The sequence below is a fragment of the Staurois parvus genome, unplaced genomic scaffold (assembly GCF_062004578.1).
Source record: "Staurois parvus isolate SC_StPar_1 unplaced genomic scaffold, SC_StPar_1.0 ptg000556l, whole genome shotgun sequence".
Taxonomy (NCBI): domain Eukaryota; kingdom Metazoa; phylum Chordata; class Amphibia; order Anura; family Ranidae; genus Staurois; species Staurois parvus.
The window spans coordinates 1413112-1436500 of record NW_028318352.1 but is presented as its reverse complement, the minus strand read 5'-3'; the positions used below and the strand labels follow the sequence as shown (position 1 = coordinate 1436500).

Genomic DNA, 23389 nt, shown 5'->3' with positions numbered 1-23389 from the left:
CAGTCATCCGTATGTCACTTTTTTCCATCAGAAAGAATGTAAAGGCACTAAAATGTAATGACCGGTAAAATAAGACTAGGGTATTTCCTTAATTAGCAACAAGATTGAATTAAGACAGAGGCAGAAACAGTAATTCATAATAAGATGAAAGATTAAAAAAAACAAATAATGCATATAAAAAGCAAGAAAATGCATGCAGCAACATCAAAACTGTCTGAAACATAGTTTTCCTGCTAAAACAACTCTTTCACCTATATAAAATTGCTAATAATCTGTATAGAAGAGAGTAAATATTCACCTGTCCAGTTGCCTATGCAACCAAATGCTCCATTAAAGAAAAATTTTCCTCTGAAGTCAATTTAGAAACATATATTACTGACACTACTGTGTCTTATAAACACATGGAGGTTGGTGGGAAAAACACAACCAGCACTAGGGGGAGCACAGGAGATCGACACTCCTGGAAGTGTCAGTTTTTGAATAGACTTTGGGGGAAGATCTCTCTTCAGTGCAGTGGCGTTTGGCAGTGTGGCAGCAGTAGAGGTAAATACTAACTCTCTTCTTTACAGGTAATGTGTTTGTTTAAAGTTTTATTAACACAAGCGTTGCTTAAAGCTTAACCCCTATCCGAAGAAAAGATCAACCCTTAACACTATAATCCTCAACCAGGGGCGGACTGACAGCTCATGGGACCCCGGGCAATAGAGGATCATGGGGCCCCTGTAGCCTTGCCCACACTCAAAAAGCCTATAAAAAGGTACCAGGAGCATTTCATGGGGCCCCCTACTGACCCCGAGCCCTCCGGCAGTGCCCAAGTGCATGAATGGTCAGTCCGCCCCTGTCCTCAACCCACTCCATTGAAAGGATCCAAATCTAAATCACACTTACAAAAGCTAGCTTAACTCTGAAAATTAGATATAAAAATAGAATTTACATTGACTCTGAAAATATACTGTAAGTGCTGAAAGATCTGAAAGATAATAGTTATATGCCAAAAATTACCAGTTGCAAGGCTGTGGCACCAAAAACTCTATACTGGTGGAACAGTGTCCAACTTTACCCTACTTTTAACAATCTGCTGTAGTTCATCAACTAATATTTAAGGTGTTATTTCCTGCAAACCATATCTCTGTTGACAGAAGATAAATTCCTCAGCTTTGATAAGTGTACTCCTTAGATTGCAGCTCTTGTGCACAAAATGTCAATCTACCCCTCCACCTCCATATTGAGTATCCTAACAGGTAACTGTGGCTTTACCCTTAGATCCCTCTCTGATATATAGTATGGCTGTTGTATATTTACTGAAAAACTACATCACACATACAATAAATATTTCAGGAATTTAATGTATACTGTTCTTGATAAATACTGACAGTAAGAAAATTTAATTTAGTGAAAAATTAAATAAAACATCTGTTGCAGAAGCTGCCTTAAAATGCATGCAGTTATGACTAAAGGTATTTACCTCTTCGCTTTGTGTTCTGACTATATCATCAAACTCAATTATTTGTTGGCTTACCAATGCTTGTGTTTTTGGAATACAAATATACTGAATTTTCTGTAACAAATTTAAATCACAGAACAGGACTAATTATAGTAGGACATTTGTGTTTTACCATTTGCATGCATCATGTTCATTCATAGTTTATGTCTATTTTGTTACTTTTCAGTGAAAAGAATCATGGTGCAGTATGCCAAAGCTAGTTGAAATAGTTTTCCTTTTCTGTCAGGGTTCTTACACAGTGGGATAAATAGGCTGTTCACTTTGCAAAGGAACTTTTCCTCATCTTTGCGAATGTGGTGAAACTTCTACTTGAAAAAAATACCCACTCATGTGCAAGTAAAATAAAAACAAGTAATTTTTCTTGCACTTGAGTGGATGACCCTATTCACTAGGCTAGGGGAAAATTGCCTGGTGTAGTGAACAGTCTATTTGTAAATCAAGCTCAATCTGTTCACCCAAAGTAATACTGTGACACTCAATGGGGTTGATTTATCAGAACCTTAGAACAGTCTTAGCTGCCTATAAAATCAGAAAAAAATATTAATTAGTTGATCAACTTTTCCATTTAATAAAACGTAAAACTGGAGTGGCACAATTTAGTTCTAATTTTCCTTTCTCCTGTCTTATTGCATCAGCCCAAATTCAGGTAACACATCATATTAACAACAACTACTCTGCTCAAATGCAGCCTCTCACTTTAAAAGTTTTAAAAATTGTCCCTTTAAATGAAGGCTAAAAATTGTAAAAAGGTCAGTCTCATCTTTCAAAAACATTTGATTTGCAGCGATTTCATCCTCTTTGTGCAGTATGTTTATTGTCTGTCCATTCTTTGTTATAAATATGCAGACTTTTAAAATAATGCACATTTTGGTTGTGTAGATTATGTTTGCTGTACAATAAGGACGTTGCAGCAATGATATTTAAGCACTCTGCTACGTGAGTTGTTTCTTCTAGCTATTGTGTGTGCAACAGGCGAGACTGCAGACCCATCAGAGCAGGAAAATGTGAGCTACAACACATGGTCCAAAAAACAACAGCAATAGGTGGCTCAGGGCTACAATTACTTAAAGAATTATGTGATTATCTTGGGTTCTTGCCATCCATACAGTTGCTCACATACACATCCATGTGATGCAAGGCCCTAAGACAGTAGCAGCAATTTTCAGTTGCACATTTGCATGATCAGGAATTAGCCATGTAGCGGAGTCCTAAGGCTTTGCTCAAAGCCACTGCATTCTACAGGAACATTTGTTTATATGGTCTCACAGCAAACTTATGTACTATGTACATAATAGGGTACCCTAATTAATAGTACCCTATTATTAGGTTGAAAAAAGACACAGGTTTATCTAGTTCAAGCAATAGAAACAATTGAGTACCGTCCGTGATACTTTATTCTGCTTGCACTAACATACAATTTTTCAGGAAAAGTTTTTGGGGTGTACCCCCTTCTTCAAGGTCCGAGCAGTACTCCTTGAAGAAGGGGGTAAACTCCGAAAGCTTGTCTTGAAAAATTGTATGTTAGTGCAAATTAAAAAAAGTATCACGGACAGTAATCAATTGTTTCTATTGCTTGAACTAGCTAGACCTGTGTCTTTTTTCAACCTAATTGTTTCTATTACAAGTGCACTACAATCAACTAAAGCAATAGAAAAAAATAAACAAATAGTAAATCTATATATACAAAAACCTATACCTATACCTATACCTACAGAGGAAGGCAAAAACCCAATAAAGACGGTCCAATTTGCTCCAGTATAGAGACTTAACGGTGATTGTTCACTGAATCTAGCAAATAAGGATAAGGTTTGTTCACTTTAACCAACCAATCATCTGTTAGCAAAAATACAGTTATTTTTCCTTATCTAACATTTACTTTGTTAGACATCATCAACTCTCAAAAACAAAAAAAAGAGGCAAAAAAGATGGGTAAAATTACTATTTAAAAAGCACAATAATTCTCTGCTCTACTTTATATATAGTATATTATAATATATAGGTCAAACGTATCAAGCATGTAAATTGGGCATTATTTTTGCTTCATTTCTTATCCCAACCCTAACAAGTATTTATTTTTCTTGGTAATATACTAAATAAAGAGTTAGAGCTGTTAACTGGTAACATATTTCTATATTAACACATCAGCTTCCTTGGTGTTGCCATTTTAATGTTTCAGGTCTCTTCATGAAAAGCGCTGAAACAAAACATGTTTGAAAAAGTATTCAGTATTGTAGAAATTCAAAGGCCACTAGTTTTAGGGGTAAAACATAATTACATATAAAGGAAAGTCCATGAAATGTTGCTGAGTTTTTGCGGGTAATTGATAATATATTGGGTAATGTTGCCAAAACATCGAAGACCGCACAGTGAATTCCCCACGTGTTTTTACACTTAATTCACTGTGGTTGGTTTACTAAAGTCCCAGGATGTGCTCACATAGCCTCATATGCTCACTTGGAATACCCAGTCACATGTAAGGGATTGAGAAACAAAAAACAATATTTAGTGCCATAAATGATTGACTATTGAAGTGAGCACAAATTCATTTTGTCATATGATTTCACTCTTTGGTAAATGAACATCTACCTTTCTTGGTGAACATTCTTCTATTGTTTGATAAGTCAACCCCAATATGTTATAGTCAAAATGTTTTTACTGCAATGTATTCCCTGCATTAAGATAAAAAAATCCCACTAGTAGTTGTGCCCCTCCACTCCCTAAACACTTACCTGACTCCTGTCATTGATCCAGCATTGTCCTGTCTGCAGCAGTGCTGTTTCTCTTCCTCTTCTCACAGGGCACAGTAAGAGCAGTGGGAGCCACTGGCTCCTGCTGCTGTCAGTCAAATCCTTTGAGAAGGAAGTGGAGGTGTGGCCAAGTCGTGCTGTGTTTGTCTATGGATGCACACAGCCCGACTCAGCAGCGTACCTGCACAGGTGCCCCATAGCACAGGGCTTGCTATGGGGTCACCTGCAAGACAATGGAGTAGATGGTGGAGGAGATAAGGGACTGCTCTGTGCTATACCATTGCACAGAGCAGGTAAGTATAACTTTTTTTTAAAAAATAAAATACAACCTTTACAATCACTTTAAAAGCTATTTAGACACTAGGCCAAAATTCATCTGAATTAAAAATGTAGAACTAATCCTGAATGAAGTACATTTAAAATCTCTTTGGCTAAATCCTCCATATGTCAGAGAAATGTAAAAATGAAGAGCAATGTTTGCTGCTACCGTATTACATACAGTACGTTACGCAACAAACTAATGTATATAACACTTTGTAATGACAAAGAAGTACATGTTAAAATATTAAGGAAATAGGTAATTATGTTGATGTTTATATAAACAGAGGGATGGAAATGGAGAAATGCCATTTTAGGCATTGCCCAGCTTCCAGCCATGTTTTTGTAACATGCCAATTTCTCTGAAGATAGCACAGCTTCAGTTCAGGCCAGATGATTCATTGGCAAAATATGTGGATTTTGTTGAATATACAGGAAATACTGTGAACATACCATAAATATATGAGGTGAGCAAAAAACTATTTCCCCTGAGCCCAAGGGAGGGCCCAACCATTGCTTCCTATATATACAGTGGATATAACTCTTCAGATCACCCCACAGATTTTTGATCTGATTCAGGCCTGGGCTGGCTGGGCCATTCCAAAACTTTAATCTTCTTCTGGTGAAGCCATTCCCTGATTTGGATGTATGCTTTGGGTCATTGTCATGCTGGAAAATGAAGTTCCTCTTCATGTTCAGCTTTCAAGCAGAAGCTTGAAGGTTCTGTGCCGATATTGACTGGTATTTGGAACTGTTCATAATTCCCTCTACCTTGACTAAGGCCCCAGTTCAAGCTGAAGAAAAACAGCTCCAAAGCATGATGCTGCCACTACCATGCTTCACTGTGGGTATGGTGTTCTTTTGGTGATGTGCAGTGTTGTGTTTGCGCCAAATATATCTTTTTTAATTATGGCCAAAAAGTTCAACCTTGATTTCCTCAGACCATAATACATTTTTTCACATGCTTTTGGTAGACTTCAGATGTGTTTTTGAAAGATTTAGCCGGGCTTGGATGTTTTTCTTTGTAAGAAAAGGCTTCCATCTTGCCACTCTACCCCATAGCCCAGACATATGAAGAATACGGGAGATTGTTGTCACATGCACTTGCCAGATATTCCTGCAGCTCCTTTAATGTTGCTGTAGGCCTCTTGGCAGCCTCCCAGACCAGTTTTCTTCTCGTATTTTTATCAATTTTGGAGGGACGTCCAGTTCTTGGTAATGTCACCGTTGCGCCATATTTTCTCCACTTGATGATGACTCTCTTCACTGTGTTCCATGGTAAATCTAATGCCATGGAAATTCTTTTGTACACTTTTCCTGCCTGATACTTTTTAACAATGATATCCCTCTGATGCTTTGGAAGCTCTCTGCGAACCATGGCTTTTGCTGTAGGATGCGACTAAGAAAATGTCAGGAAAGACCTACTAGAACAGCTAAACTTTATTTGGGGTTAATGAGAGGCACTTTGAATGATAGCAGGTGTGTACCGACTCCTCTGTAATATGATTTTGAATGTGATTGCCTAATTTTGAACACAGCTACATCCCCAGTTATAAGAGGGTGTGCACACTTATGCAACCACATTATTTTAGTTTGTTATGTTTACTTCCCCCTCCTAAAATATTTCAGTTTGTTTTTCAATTGAGTTGTACAGTTTATACATAGTTCACATTAAAGGTGGAAAACGTTGTGAAATTATTTATCTTTGTCTCATTTTTTTACATCTCAGAAACCTGACATTTTAACAGGGGTGTGTAGACTTTTTATATCCGCTGTAAGACCACGTTACATTCTTCACACAACTTCCCCCTGCTTCTGTTTTGTTATCTGCTGTTTGAATCTCTAGCAAGGTTATCAACATTAAAAAAATATATAATTTTACTTGGCGTTATTAAAAATTAGCAGCCTCTTGCATGTGATGAAACTTCTGGATGCACATCTGGCTCGTCACCTTAAAGTCCACAACACTCTAAGGCTTCATGCACACTGGGGCTCAACTAAATATTTTTTTCTTTGCAGGAGAAAAGCAGCTTCAAAAATGGACCTAAGCAGCATTTTTTCAAACACATTTAGGTACATTTTTTTTATTTATTTCAGGTACTTAATTAGCACCTTCAATTTACGTAGCGCTTTACATATATATATAGTACATTTACGTCAGTCCCTAACCCTCAAGAGGTGTACAATCTAAGCTCCCTAACTTACATTCATTCATCATACACATACTAGGGCCAATTTAGACAGAGCCAATCAATCTACCAGCATGTCTTTGCAGTGTGGGAGGAAACCGGAGTACCTGGAGGAAGCCCACGAAGGCACAGGGAGAACATGCAAACTCCAGGCAGGTGGTGCCGTACGATGGGATTTGAACCAACGACCCGAGTACTGCCAGGAGGAAGTGAAAGCCATTTAGCCACTGTGCTGCCATCAAGTGCTTTTGCATTTATTTATTTCATTGGACAGAATATTAATTTATTCTTGCCATTAAAATGACAGAATGTTCAAGCGCTAAACGTGCCTAGCGTTACCACTCATTTAGACGTTTTTACATGTGTTTATGCGCATCAGGCATTTTTTCTGCCAAACGCTCTTCTCTTGAATGATGTCTTTTTTCTGCCTCAAAATGCCCTTGTCTCTAAACTCCTGTAAATGCCTATTTGCGCATGGTCACATAGCGGTTGATTTACTAAAACTAGAGCGTGCCAAATCTGTTGCAGCTCTGCATGGTTGCCAATCAGCTTCTAACCAGCTTGTTCAATTAATCTTTGCCAAATAAACCTCGAAGCTGCACCAGATTTTGCACTCTTCAGTTTTAGCAAATCAACCCCAGTGGCTAACATAGAAGTGCGTTTAGAGGCATAGAAAAAAGAAAGCTCAAACTCCTGTAAAAGCATTATTTCTCAGCTTATGGGTGCATGAGGCCTAAAACGTCATCACTCTCTGTTGCATAAAACTTGTATTGAGGCTCAGTGAAATATATTGAAAATGCTTAACACTATGCTGCTCAACACCCTAGCTCATTTCATGCTGGTTAGCTTGTAACAATGGCGTGATCTCTAGTGAAATTTCCTATCAGTATATAGGACTAACCATACCTTCAAGGCAGAACAACCACCACCTGCTACTTATTAGGAGACCACTATCAATCAGTGAAGACATACCAAGTGTAACCCAAATAAACCTGCTTCCACAGGAAACATATTTGCTTCTCGAAAATGCTATCACCTGATACACTTATGAAAAATACTCCATTATAAAAAAATTTAGATACAATATTCAAAAAATTTTATGATTTTCAATAAATGTTTTGAAAGATCGACTTATAATTTGTCCTTTCTTGTGTGTTGTGGCCAGGGGCGGACTGACAACTCATGTTGCCAACGGGCAATAGGGGATCATGGGGCCCCTGTGTCCTTGCCCAAACTCAAAAAAGTCTATGAAAAAGGTACCAGGGGCATCTCATGGGGCCCCCTACTGACCCCGGGCCCTCGGGCAGTGCCCGAGTTTCCAAATGGTCAGTCCGCCCCTGGTTGTGGCCATATAGAGTTGAGCCAAAGCCCTGTTGCTGTTTTTAATGCCTATGGGCCAGGGGCGGACTGACAACTCATGGGGCCCCCAGGCAATAGGGGATCATGGGGCCCCTGTGTCATTGCCCACACTCAAAGAATACCCCAAAAAGCCTATAAAAAAGGTACCAAGGGCATTTCATGGGGCCCCCTACTGACCCCGGGCCCCTCAGGCAGTGCCTGAGCGCTCGAATGGTCAGTCCGCCCCTGCTATGGGCTGTATGTGCAAATTTTTTTAGCTTTGCAATAAATCAAATAACGTTCCTTTTATTTAGTTCTGACATATTGCCTTGATGAGCAGAAAATGATAACTCTATTAAGCCTAGTGTGAAATCCTCAAAGAGAACAGCTTTCCTGTTAAATACTCCTAGATAACAAGGTGTCTTAGGATTTGGAGATTCATTAAGTTTAGTTTCATTTGCATGGAGAAGAATGTAATGACATCTTACGGGAGTTGGATTTAGAGGTACTGCTTGAAAGGCTTTGTAATGCTCAAGCTAGTTTTACTGTATATCACATCTTGTTCTATTTAGGAATGGGCGTACCTAACACAAGCCACAGTTTTAAATGTGTGTTTTTGGCTTAGAAGCAGAGGAACACATTCTGTATAAACTTTTGACTGTGAAATGCTTCTGTTTGTAATTGTTCTCTGCAACCAGTAAGTTCTGGACCCAAAATTTCACTTTCTGGGAGCTACACTCAACTTAATAACAAGACAATTAATGGTGACGAGCGCAAATAAGTAAATATAGCAAACTTATGAGATAACCTGAGCAATAATCCTGCCAATTCTTATCTCAGCTATCATAATTTAATGGCTGTTTTCTCTATTTGGCACTTATATGTAATATTTTTTCCTATGAGTACTATTCAACAAAGGAAGTTGTGTTTTAAAGTGATATTAACAGCATGTTTTTTTTTAAATAAATAAATGATGATTAGTGTAGATGTCCTCTGAGACATTTGCAGGTTATCGGCAGTACTTTCCTCCCGCTGTCAAAGTGCAGCCAATAACCGGCAACTGTATTTACTCCGTGATCTGCTGTGTCATTGGACACAGCTGATCACGTGGTAAAAGGCTGCTGTGATTGGCCTTTTACCTCATCATGTGGTCAGCTGTGTCTGTGATCACAGACAGCACTGGGTGCGCGCCGCTGGGGGCGTGCGGGAGGGCGCGTTCTGGGAGGACGCCCTCCCAGAACTGGACAACCACGCTGTAGTCGTCATTCGGCTATAGCACGCTTGTGAAGTGGTTAATTATGTAAGTCTAATATCAGTGTTTTTCTACATTTTGTAATTTTATATATAAAAAAACCTATAATTGATCTCAAACCAACTATGTGGTAAAAGGTACTTGCCTGTTTCCCTAAATACTTGACTTAAGCTAAGTTCACACCTGCCGAATATTGGGTGGTATCTGCTGGTTCAATAGAAAACCCTGAAAAATGCCGGACGGTAAATACGTCCCTGGCAAGGGCCTATCTGATTGCATACAAACTGAAAGTGTTTAGGTTTGACCTCATATTATATGGTTTTGGTAAATCTAAAGGTAAATTGTACTAGAGAATTGTATAATGTATGACTAGCCTAAAAGAATATGGAAACCCAAAATTTCATATTCTTGATATGTGCCTGCTTCATCATGTACTTGTATGAAGAAGTATCCTGTTCTGTTTGTATTGCTTCATCTGTGTGAAATTTCTGGTGTTCCTGTCAGTCCCTTTGCATTCCTATTAAACAATTACTACACTAGACAGGAGAGCACAGCATGGTCATTTCTCTAGCTGTGTTGGAAACTCAGTCTGCTCTCCTCAAATGACTAGACTTGTGCTGACCCCCTTCCCTGCATAGCCATCGCTGGGAAGATCAGTGTGCTGCTGTTTCTCCTTCCCAAGTTCGCGGAGCTCCTTATGCAGCTGAGCACAGAGGGTATGTGATCACTTATAAGAAAGGAAAAACATTTATTTATAATGTTTTGCCTTTCTTTTCTATTTTAAACTGAATGGGTTGTTTTACAAGGTAAGGGTTCACATGTACTTTAATAGAACCCACACTTCCATTTATGTAACAGTTCTATAGAATATTTTTTTCTGACGAATGCAAGAACTATATGGGTACTAGTGGAAAAAAGCATGCTTCATAAACAAACATGCCTGTGAAGAGTATATTATTATTATTAAAAAGTAGTGAAGAGCGCCTTAGTAAGAGAAAACCCCACAAGCTGCTATGCACAAAATAGGTACCAAGGACCTATAGTAATAGACAATAAATATAAAGGAAGTGCAGCGCTAGTGAGCAATAGTGAATATAAGTATACATAAAAATAGTCCCGTGAATACACATAAATAATAGAGGTGACTCTGTTATTCGTGAGGAGGTGGTGTTAAAATGCGCACTCACCGGACGCGCATTTTAAATGCGCATTGGGTATAAATCCTGCTGTCAGGTGGTGAGCGATTCCTCCTTTACCGGGTCCTAGATGGGTTATTCTATCTAGGACCCGGTAAAGGAGGAATCGCTCACCACCTGACAGCAGGATTTATACCCAATGCGCATTTAAAATGCGCGTCCGGTGAGTGCGCATTTTAACACCACCTCCTCACGAATAACAGAGTCACCTCTATTATTTATGTGTATTCACGGGACTATATTATTATTATTATTTCTTTTTTAACGGGCACACTAGCAAACAGTTCTAAATAAATACAACAGTTATACAATGGGGATATAGGGGTTGGTTTGTTAAATAGTATAACAATAGTATATAGAATTCTGCACATGATGCTGACAAATTCATTATATAACACTTAGGTGGGATGTCTCATATTTGTTGACTCTAATGTGTTTTGTGGTTGTGTTTTATTCAATGCAATGTATTACATTTTTCGGATGTAGGCTGCTGCTAGTTCTTGTCTGGCGATGTTACAGGTTGTAATCTGCTCAGTTAAACTGAATCATCAAAATCTTATGGAAACATTAACATGTTAAAGACCAGTGGGTTGAATGAAAAAAAAAATTGATTGTTCCCCGCATCCACACAAGCAATGCGAATGTAGGGATCTTCCCTGCTGCACTATTGTATTCTAACAGCGGGGGCTCCCCCCTTCCAGAATACAGTACACAGATCAGTGCTGCAGCCATTGGCTGCAAGCATTGACCGAATTATGGTTTTCCAGCATGACTGTTTAACAAAAGCTGGGTGTTAGAATGACTTCTGTTGAAGAGTGGAGTAATCACATACCAAAAAAGCCTGGTTGCTGCTGAACCAGCTGACTTTAAGTAAGTTAAACTTTGTTAACCCTAATTAGTTCTTCTTGAGTTTCTCCCTTAGCTAATTTACTTTGCAGGTTTATTTATTTTTCTATTTCTATATAATATTTTTAATTTCTATTCCCTTTGTTTGTTGATTTTTGTGGCACACATAAAATTGCAACTTATCTCAGCATCAAAAACTGAAACCGCTATTTAATTCACTTTTAATATTAACAGCAAAGTCACCCATCCATTCACGTCTCCATGCTTTATTTTGTTGAAAAAACCCTTCCAAAGTTGCCCTTCCCTCTAGCATTTCTAGTCTTGGCCATTTTGAGTAAGGGTGGATGATTCATGTAGCATTTACTTCCTGGAATCCATCTGTGCTTTGCTCAGGCATACAGGCAGGAGGGTGAGCTTTTTGGAGAGAGTCCCTCCTCCTGATGAAAGAAAAAAAATGCCCATGATGACTCCTGAGATGTATGACATCATTTGCCTAGGCCAAAAAACAGGAAACAACTGAAGTAATGCAAAAAAAATTTAAAACAAGTAAATATAATATACCTTCTTATCTATTTAATAATGCTAGCAGTATATTGAATAAAAATAGTTAATGTTGACTGAGAAAGTAAAGTTCCTCTTTAACAAAAACAATTTGCATGTTTTTTTTTAACCTCCCTGGCGGTATTCCTGAGTGTAGCTCGGGGTAAAGTTTCAGTACCACAAGCGGTAACCCTGAGCTACGCTCTGGAATACTATGCGGCGCTGCTCCACGATCCCTCGATCACTTACCTTGTCCTGCGCTCCCGCGATGTCCCTCCTGCAGTGTCCCCGGAAATGTAATCCAGCGGATGCCGGCATCTGTCTTCTGGGTTCCGTCCCCTGTGAGCGTCGGGATGTACGGGGGACGGAACGGCGGGAAATTCAAAAATGACAAAAAGTGACATTCACTAAAATCACTAAAATCACATAGTAAAACATTACTGTATCAAAGCATTTCACATACATTTTGTCCCTAGTGCTTTGTCCTGTGCCCTGCCTGCATTTTTACTGTTCTTTCTGCCTGGAAACTGAGAAACGTCCATGGCGTCCAAAAAGTGTCCCTTTAGGTCAAAAGCTGTTTTAGACCAGCTAGAAAACAGCGATAGTAAATCAGAACCACTTGCAGAATTGAGTGATTATGATTCGTGGGGAAATTCTTCATCAGACACTGAAAACAATTTTGCGACTTTGCTCAGTGATGTGCGAACTTGGCGCTATATTTCAAATTTCAGTGTTTTTGGTTTGATTATATTATTGAATTAAATTTATTATTATATTATTATTTTTTATGATTATTTATTAAATTATAATTTATGATTTTGTGTTTCAAATTTTTTCATACCCGGGATGTTTACTAGACTCTTGTTCGGACAGATTTCAGTGAGTTATTCCTAAAAATTCCAGGCCTACAATAAAAAAAACTACATATTTCCATGCAAAAAAATTGTACCGCTTTCAGCACCAAAAATCTGAAATAATCATACCGCCAGGGAGGTTAAAGCCTTAATTTAATTTCAAAGTAAATTTCCGATCTAACAAATTACAATAACATTTGCACTTTTCCTTAAGGAGACTGTGGAGTTAGACTACATTGGATTAGAGATAAAAAAACTTAATTTTGATTATCATAGTTGTTAATGAAACTCTGGCTCTATGATAACATGTGACCACACCTGTAAAGCTATGCTTACTTTTATTAAATCCCTCTGCAATATGGTCCCTGTTTGGTTTTCTTTGGACCAAAAGGTGTCAGCCCTAGTGCTATCAGACAGTGGTCATCATTTCTTCAGCCAGCATTGGCCTGGCCACTGCACACGTGGATGTACAGGCACAATTCTGCCACTATCAGGCACCTTCAGGATGTGGCACATCCCTTATGGTGAATGGTCAACATGCATCCATTCCAATTAAAGCCTAGCAAGAGAATTTGGGAAAACATATTACATACACTGAAGTGACTGGGCAGGGTTTTCCACAGACATGCCTCCCAGATGCAGGGGTATGATAGAATTTGTAGTTTTTCACCACATGTGGAGTGCCAAGGATGCTTACCCCTGCTCTGAAGCCCAACTGAAGTCAAATTTGTTTTTGGTTTTTTTTTTGGATAGAGTAAGAAAGAACTATTGTATGCTTTTGCCAGGTTTTTATTTCTGTCTCTGACATTGGGGAGTATTTTCTCACTTTCCGTTGCTGAGACACCAGAAAAAATAAGGGAGCAGTTGTCACCAAGGCAAGAAGGAACAGCCATGAATAAACATGGTCAAAAGGATCTAACCTTTTCCCACTTTACTAAATATGTGTTTTGGTTTTTGTCTTTACTCTCGTTGGAGAGGATCTAACCCTTTGCTGTTCTATCCAAAACAAATGAAAAAGATTTAGTTGGAGTTGGTTTTAAGGAATTAAGAATGCAGCATTTTCCAATCCCTGCATTCACACTTCTGCTATAGACTATGTATACTTATCAAAAGTTCCTTGTCTATCTTTGGATGGAGAAAAAGCAATCATATTTCATTGGATTTCATGCTTTCTTTTCATACCGTAGGTCGGTAACTGGTAAGGCTGAGCCAGCAATGCCTGGGCGTTTGTATGTTCACCCAGACTCTCCTGCCACTGGGGCACATTGGATGCGGCAACTGGTTTCTTTCCAAAAGCTAAAGCTCACTAACAACCATCTGGATCCTTTTGGGCATGTAAGTACCTCTACTATGTGAACGACTGATGTAAGTAGACAAATATTGTGAAAAAATTCCTTATTTAACACATGCTTGGGTAAAATCTAAGCTGAGTTTCTGTAACATGTCACCAGTACTGGGACAAGGTCCTTAAAGCTGGCCATACACGAATGGATGAATCTTGAGAAGTGGGTGGCCCTGTCCATACACCCTCCAGTCTAACATTCTTTAATATGAGAATCCAAGTAGCTGGGCAGAAAAATGTGAGTTGAACAGTTATTGCATCCAAACATATGCAGCCACATATGCAGCCACTGTTTGGGTTTTTGTACAGCTGCAGGTGCCGGCTGTCAAAAAAATAATAGCTGGCAGGGTTTTCTCTCCATTTATGCTGTTTAATCCCTAAAGGGCTGAAAGAGAGAAATCTTACAGTGTATGGACAGATTTAGTGAAAGTGCCAAAGCTTAATCCCCTCCATCATGAGCTGTGTACTACATTGGCAGCAAAGGTTACAGGTCCTGCCCTTTTATGCACCCACCTACTACTGAAGTGGAAAAGGCAACTGCATCTTCACGAGTATATTGCCAGTCATATGTCTTCTCCTAACCTTTTCCCTCTTGATTGCGTAAAACCTCCCTTATGCCTGCTACAGTACCTCCTGTATGCCTAATCATATGTCATTTTTTCCACAATCCATACACAGCGGGAATTGATTTCCGGATATAGATGGATTCTTAGGGCATCTGTACAAGGGCACCTGTAACATGTTTTTGATGGATTCATTTAGCACAGGCTGTAAAACCTAAAGCTCTATATAGGATACAATTTTAACCTGCAAGAAGTATATATTTGGTCACACAATGATTGCCAAAGGCAATGCAAATCAGCACCATCACAGTAGCAAGAACCACAATACATAATGCAATCAATGTATGGCTTGACACTGGCGAATAAGTAATGTTTAATGTACTAGTCATTTTTGAAAAGATATTCCAAAAAATATTATATCACAGCATAGCAAGAATGCCCAAATAAATAAATGAACAATTGATCAAATTCTAATGGACTGACCTCCAGATTCTCATTCTTCCTGGATTCAGGTACAAATAAGGCATTGCCCTGTTAGCACTCCAATCTTGTCTTCAATAGAATCATAAAAGCTCCCAATTTCATATACACAGTATTATTAAACCAAAAGTGCAGCAAAAAAATGTATAAAATATGAATACATTTAAAAACACATTTTTCAGCATTACCCAAATGTTCCAAGAACTCCAAAAATGAGGTTGTGATACACACAGATCTAATGTAATGAGATTAAAATATTACATTGACAGTAGAAAGTAGTGAATGAAGTGTATAAATTATACTCACCTCCTTTCATGGGGAGTACCACTATAACTACAGATTATGGATCCTTATAGCAAAAGTTTGATGGGGCCCCAGTTACCTCTTTCCATGGTGCTTGGCAGTGTCAACTGTGATAAAATGGTCATTCATCACTGATTTAACATAAAGTTTGCTTAAATCAAGGGAAGGTAGCAGGTGCGCACTTAGCATAGTCAGTACACCAATAGGGACCAGTGCTCTAGATAAACGTTGTCAGGGAATAGGAGGGGGGGGGGGGGTAATTTTTAACCATAATTTGCCAGCTAACTATTCTGATCTTAGTAGCTCCTCGGTCATTTTAGAATTTAAGAATTTAGAGCCTTAGTTCAAATTCTAAGCCTTTCTACCACCACCACAGTCTAGCAGTAAAAAATAATACCTATCAATATATTTTATATTATTACATACAGTATTTGTTGGTGTTGCTGCAAATAATTACCTTAAAACCTAAAAACGTATGTATAACTTGGACATTTTTGGCAGAATTACAAACCGACTTATCAGGTTTTAGCTGTGAAGACATTCTGGGATTATTACAGCCCCAGGAAGACAGTTTTACCCAAGAAGCCTAATAAATCTACACTGCTGGGATAGCTAAATAAAAGGCTTCATGTTGCACAGAAAAAGCAAGGTCGATCTGTGACTAGTGACAATTCTTATGACTCCTCCTGTGCATCTGATATCACCACTTCAAGACTGGAGAGTTCACAGGGGGCATGGATCGGTGTCAATGGCAGCTTCTCCAATCCTTAATGATACAATAATAGATCTGAGTTATCTTTACACAGAGATTTTCTATGTTTTGTTTCCTGTAAAGAGAAACTTTAGTCAGAAAGTAAAGTCCTGATAGATCAATTAATGCTGGTCCCTTCTGCATGCATAGTTAGGTAAAACATAAAAAATAAGTGCCTATACTGTTTAAATCCAGTAATACACTGTCATACCCTGCTCTGCACATGCTCAATTGCTCTTCATTTGTGGCATTGTGCCGAAAATCAGAGCCACTAGAGGCCGATTTGCTGACAGCCTACATATTTACTGCTGCTCAGAGGATCTGGGCTTCAGAAAATAGGCAGCATCCAGCAAAAAGAAACAGGAGCAATGTTGAAGGCAATTTACAGCACACACTAATTTTGGTATCATCATATTGAATGTGGAATGTATGTTCCTTGTCAAAAAACATGATTTCTTATCACGTTCCATTTTAACAGTCTTCCTAATGAGACTCTTTCCCACCCCACAGCAGTCCACAGTTATGCCACTGAGCACTACCTGAAAGTTTTGTTACAAATAATGTTTAGGTATTATGAATTAGTTAGAATCCTGTTGGTACGTCTCTGACATCAACACACAAGCCAAGAAAAGGACAAGGTCAGAGGAGAAGCCATATGCACATAAAATTACCCTTTATTGCAAAACTTTAGTATAACATATTCTGACTAGGTAATCTCCAAACAAAAAAAAAACAACCCCACTAAGAATAATAGAGTACACTAAATGACAAAGATCTCAACAACTAGACGTCATTTATTCATCTCCTTTTGTTGGGGATTACCTAGACCTTAGATCTTTTCTGTCTATAATTTCATGTTAATATTGGTTGGAATAGGTTTCACAACCTTGCCCTTAATCACAATAATATTAGTATTGCTAGTCAAAAGAGAGAAACGAAAAAAAAGCTGTATTTTGTGCATCAAGGAAAATGCAAGTGTATGGGCTCTGATCATATGCAGAGGAACAAAATAAAAAGGATTTGGGTGACTGAGATCACGTGCACCATGAGAATTGGTGATTTAAGTGTATTAGGTACTCTTAGGAGTAGCAGGGTAAATCATTCTTAAAGACTTGCATAAAATGTACCCACTTCACTCACCTTCCTCACCCAATTCCACCTATACCTAGCCTTTTGGGTTTACATGGATGTCCTATAACTAAAAATGTGCAAATCATTATGCATTGGGGAATAACAAAATGTCCAGATTTGAACACCGCAAGTTAACGTTAGCAAGTTTCTCATCTCACAAATGGTTACACCACTAATTCTGACACTAAACATTAACGTGTTATATACATTTTCTATTTTTATTAAAAAAAAATTTATTTTTTCAACCCTTCGAATCCCAATTTATATTGTACAGCTGCAACTTTAACCAGTATGACCCCCCCCCCCCTGCACATATTCTGTTCAGATTTTAGGTTTTAGATCAACTAAACTCAAGCATGTAACATGTTGTGCAGGGAGATGAAAGGGGCATAACATGTGCCGAGGTATTGGGCTGTATATTCATCTCCTGGTTTTATTCTGTTAGTGAAATCATGCCGGTTACTATAGCAACAGACTGGGAACACTGCCAAATGGAATCTCTGATATTGCTGCAAAATTCAGGTCCACTCCACACTTCTAGGTCTACACATTTAACAGTATAGATTTATTTAAAGGTACAATGGACATAAAAAAGATGTCTTTGTTTATGAAATAATTTTGTTTTCCACAATTATGATACAATTATGATACACTCCTAGTTACATTGCAGTATTTGCAATATGCTATCTTTATCAAGATCCTAAGTGCAATTAAAATTTTTGTGTTTTAAAAAAAATGATATGAATATGCAAACACTAGATTCTAATGAGAATTTGACTCTGACCATATTAGCAAAATATCAAGCAAAGCATAAACTGTTCTCAGAATGGGCGATAGAGATCATAGGAGGAAACACAGATGAAGCCTGTGGAGTTGTTGCTTCCGCATTAAAAGATGTGCTATGTATGTTGGACTGTGTTGAGTCCCTGCAAAATACGGGCTCACAGGTTGCAATACTCTTTAAAAGCCAATGGTACATGCAAGTATCCAGTGTGCTGCACAACACAAATTTAGGCTGATCGTACAAATTTCCATCAGAACTGGACAACATTTAAGCCATGGGTGGCTCTTTTGGCACCATTTGACTAGACAAACTGCACTTGAAAAGTCGAAGAAGTTGGGTGGAAAATTGTCAGCCAAACAGTGTCTGATTCTATCAGATAGGGTCACTGTTTGGGTATTCAGACAGATGAGGGGGCTGCAGCTATCTATTTAATTTTTTTTTGTTCAGCCCACGTGTTTGTCTATGTGTGTGTGGCTAGCTTTAGAGTCATGCTTTTTACATTTCAGTAATAAATATGAAAATTAATTGATAGGGTATAAACAGGAAAATGCTATTCAAACTGGTGTTTTTTGAATATTAATACAAAGTTACATGTGCATCATACACATGGCAAATGAAAAAAAAGAGCAGTCCTGGCTACAAGGCTATAGTCCAGTTAGAAACAGCTGTTTATTTGTCCTATTTTACAAAGCACTAACCTATGCTTCAACATACAGAACCATGTGCCTACCTCAATTATATAGACTTACACATACACAATATAGTTAATGTACTCAGAAGCCTATTAAACTACAGAAACCGTTTGGACTATATCAAAACCAGGAAGTTCTCATTAACAGATGAGGTATAAAGTTCTACATATAACAGTGGTAGTAGCCAAGGACTTTTACAGGAACATATGGATACAAAGAGAACACTGCGTATATAAAAAACATAAATTTTATTATAACATTCAGTAAAAGTCAAACACAAAACAAACAATAAAATATTGAATATAGGGTTCAAATGATTGTTTGGATCCAATATACATGTAGACTTGACACTTTTCGATGGGTCTTCTTCAGGAGTACATGTAAAGAATCTTTAAAAGATATAACATATATATCATAAACACATTCTAGTTGGAAGCATTCATATCATCATACGAGCTTATCCAAAGGAAAAGGTGCTTGTTCATACCAGTATGATGAAACCCATAATTCTCAAAATATTAAAACCATAGATTCACTGGAATCCTACAGGTGTGTGTCGTCTCTCCCATGAGGGGGGAAGGGCAGGAAGTTTACATAAGATAAGGGGTATACAAAATGTGTTAGAAAGCCCTCAATGGTCATCCATGATCTTTTTGTTTGTAGATTATGGATGGCCATTGAGGGCTTTCTAACACCTTTTGTATAACCCTTATCTCACATGAACCTCCTGTCCTTCCCCCTCCCATTGGCAGAGAGACGACACAAACCTGTAGGATTCCATTGAATGTCTCGTTTTATTATTTTGAGAATTATAAGTTTCATTATTCTGGTATGAAGAAAGACTTTTTCTTTTGGATTTGCTTGAATGATAATATGAATGATTCCAATTAAAATGTGTTTATAATATATATGTTATATATATAACCAAGGCGTGGTTAATTAGTATTTTGGTTTCTTAGTGATGAAGGCGAAATTCTGGAAATGTTGTGGAGGTTAAGGCAGCAGGATTTAGCCAGTAATTGGAAGTGGGGCCCAAAGGAGAGGTCAGAGTCTAGGGTTAAACCTAGCACCCTGGCATGTTGTGAGGGACCAATGGTTGTGCTGTTGATCTTAATGTTAAAGTCATGAGTGCGGAATCAGGGAGAAATAAATATTGTAAGCTCTGTTTTCAGAAAGACTGAGTTTGAGGAAGTGATGTGACATCCATACTGATATGTTGCTCAGTGGATTTGTGATACGAGAGGAGAACAAGGGGGTGAGCTGGGGAGTAGAGAGATAGATCTGGGTGTCGTTAGCGTAGAGGTGGTATTGGAAGCCATGGGAGGTTATCAATTGATTCAGGGAGAAGGTGTACAGAGAGAATAGGCGGGGCCCAAGGACAGAGATTTGGGGTACCCCAACAAAAAGAGGAAGAGGAGTTGGTGTTGTATGTGACGCTGAAAGTGCGCTGAGATAGCTATGAGGAAAACCCGGAAAGAGCAGAGTCACGGGGGCCAAGGGATTGGAGTTTACTGCAGAAGAGTGGGTGGCCAACCATGTCAAAAGCAGAGGAAAGGTCTAAGAGTATGAGTATGGAGTAATGGCCATTGGTTTTAGCAGTTAGAATGTCATTAGTGAGTTTTAGTAGGGCAGTTTCAGTGGAATGTTGTGGGCAGAAGCCAGACTGTAGGGGATCGAGAAGGTTGTTGTCAGTGAGGTAGAAACTCATACAGTTGTGCACAAGGCACTTGAGAAGCTTGGAGGCAAATGTGAGCAGGGAGTTGAGGCTTAAGTTATTCAAACAGGTTAGGTCCAGCAAGGATTTTTTAAGTATGGGGGTAACCAGTGCATGTTTGGAGGTAAAGGTGCCGGTGAAGAGGGTGAGGTTGAAAATGTGGATTAGAGAGTTTAGGATAGAACAGGAAGGAGGCCGCAATAATTGTGAGGGTGGTGAGATGGGCCTCAGAAAGGAGTTTGGAAACTTCCTCATAGGTAACAGGGTTGAAGGAAGAGAGTATTGAGTGTGAGGTTGGACCTGGTATGTTGGTTGGAGGAGAAAGCTTGACACTGGAGATCTCATCACGAATTGTGTCGATCTTGTTGTTGAAATGACTGGCAATCTCATGGGCAGTAAGTTGGTGGGTGGAGGCAATGGGGGGTGAAGTAAGCATAGAAAACAGTTGACGAGGATTGGATGAGAGGGCTTTGATGAGAGTGGTGTAGTAGGTTTGTTTAGCAGCGTGGAGACCAGAGTTGTATTTGAGAAGGGCAATTTTGTAGAGGGTGAAGTCTTAGAGGGATTTAGTTTTATGTCATGCTTGCTCAAGAGCACGGCTACATCTCTTGAGACTTCTGGTGTCATCTGTTTGCCAGGGTTGTAGAAGGCAAGGTCTGGATCTGCGTGTAGAGAAAGGAGTGAGTGTGTCCAGGGAGGATGATAGTAAGTTGTATACAGATGTGGCCAGGCAAGACATGGGTGCAATTTTATCATAAAACAGGTAACTGTTTGCTGTTTGGGGGCATGGGAGGTAGGAGACATGGAATGCATTTTGTTTGCAGTCAAATGGAGATTTTCAGTAGAAATATCATGCCTCAACAACACACCAAAGGTTTGGCATGCTGTTCCAGTGCAGCCCTATTCACTTGAATGGGTTGAGTGTAGCGGAAGCACTACTTGCCGAACTCAACCTGTTATATGAATTTTGCTGCACCACTGCAATGTGTATCAATATAGCCACTGGCCATATTAACTTACAGATGGATAGTTTGGGGGGGGGGAGAGGGGGGGTGGAGTGTTAAAACTGCAGCTCAACTATTTTTACTGCCCTCCAGTGGCCCACGTAAATGAGAGCAACAAATGTATTCACATATGTATTATGCACATAATCACACATTATGTATTATGCACATAAATAAATCAGTTAAATTAGATAAAAATGGAATATAGGAAACTTAGACATTAGAAATACATACGTTTTGTTCCAGGATCCCATTTCGTTAATACGCAAAGCCAACAAAAAAATATCAAGCTGTAGTTTTGAAAAAGTTAACACACCCAGCTTAAAGGTTTGATTGAATGGTCACTAGAAGTGTTGTCCAACACATATGGCCTATATCGTAACTTATATTATGAAAGGAACTTAGCCCCACCTTTGTTCACAATAGAACGTGGTATGGGGAACCACGCTTTCCATACGGGTTTCCTGCACCGCATTCAAATCACACTGCCCTTGCGATCTGCAGCGGGTGTCAGTACAATATTAATGACACACCAAACACAGGTCACAAATCCAGTACATTTACCCACACTGGATCACATGGTACAATACAATCAAGTTGCAATGAGTTTCCAAAAGTAGTGCATGCATTACGTTTTATGCGGTGCGATTTCAGTCCATTCAAAATGACTAGGCTGAAATTGAACTACAAAGAACAGCATCTGAATCGAACAGGAACACGAATCTCGTTCCTGTGCGATTTCTAGTGTGAATGACCATCAGAACGCATGCACACAAGTGAATTGTTGCTTCTCCACAGTCTCCTCATTTCTTTAAACTGTGCTATGGCATGTGTTGGAATGTACTGTTTTGCTCCCACCACGCCACTATGGTGCTCCAACACATTGCAAAAAAAAGCCTGGGTGAGCATTATAGTGTATTTCAAAAGACACTGGAACGTACCGCTGCATAGAAATTTGCTTTTTATGTGATTGGATAACTGCAGTGACTAGTCACACTTTTAAATACATTTTTGTAACTCTTTTAGTAAACCAGCCTCTTTTTTTGTCCACTTTAATGAACTGTATTGTTGATCCTCTTTGAATATAATGACAGATTCAGCTCACCATATAAGTGAATATAAACCACCAGTGTGTAACTGTGCATAGTATGTGCAGTTTCAAATGGTTCCTGTCAAGATGCAAACCATTAATTGTTTTTGTGGGGTTTTAAAGGTATTTTGGGAAAACATCTAATTTAAAGCAGCCATAGGATTTAGGATACCCATTGTCACAAGATGATGAGTAGCTAATGTGGCTGATTTCAGGCAGTGCTGAGGTTTTTGACTGGTCCCCTATCTCTTTCATGGGTATTAAAGCATATCTAAACACAAAAGCAAAAATGTAATATATTGCAGCTTACCAATAGATATGGTGGCTGCTTTTTAATTTTTTCCCCTTTATTTTCACCTCTTGATCCAGACAGTAAGGCTGTTATTTTCCAATTTTCTTAGCAGACCATATTGCTCAGCAAAGGTGGCAGTTAGAGGGTTGACACAAACCATTTAACACTGACAGGGGTAATTAGAATGGTCAGCTTTTAATTATATGAAACTTTTATCCAAAAAAGGAAAAAAACATTGTTGCTGTAATGATGTTAACTGGAGTTTGGCTTTATTTTGTTAGTTGAGTCCATCTCAGTTTGCCAGTACATCTAACACTACGCTATCCACAGGCTGGCAATGCTGCTGTCCAAGAGTGTCTCTGTTGCACTTCCATCCAGAATGGAGACGCCCTAAGACAGGAAGAGTATTACTGTCCAGTTGATTACCAGTTGGTTTTAAAAGCTAAAGTTTTTTTACCC

The 23389-nt window shown here is 38.7% G+C and overlaps 1 protein-coding gene across 1 annotated transcript in view; it reads left to right on the top strand.

Moving 5' to 3' along the window:
- Window positions 1-23389, top strand: part of TBX5 (T-box transcription factor 5) — a 77882-nt gene that overhangs the window by 9840 nt on the left and 44653 nt on the right. The window contains exon 3 of the mRNA XM_089691210.1: window positions 13972-14119. Coding sequence (XP_089547336.1) covers window positions 13972-14119 — 148 coding nt within the window. The remainder of the gene's footprint in view (window positions 1-13971; window positions 14120-23389) is intronic.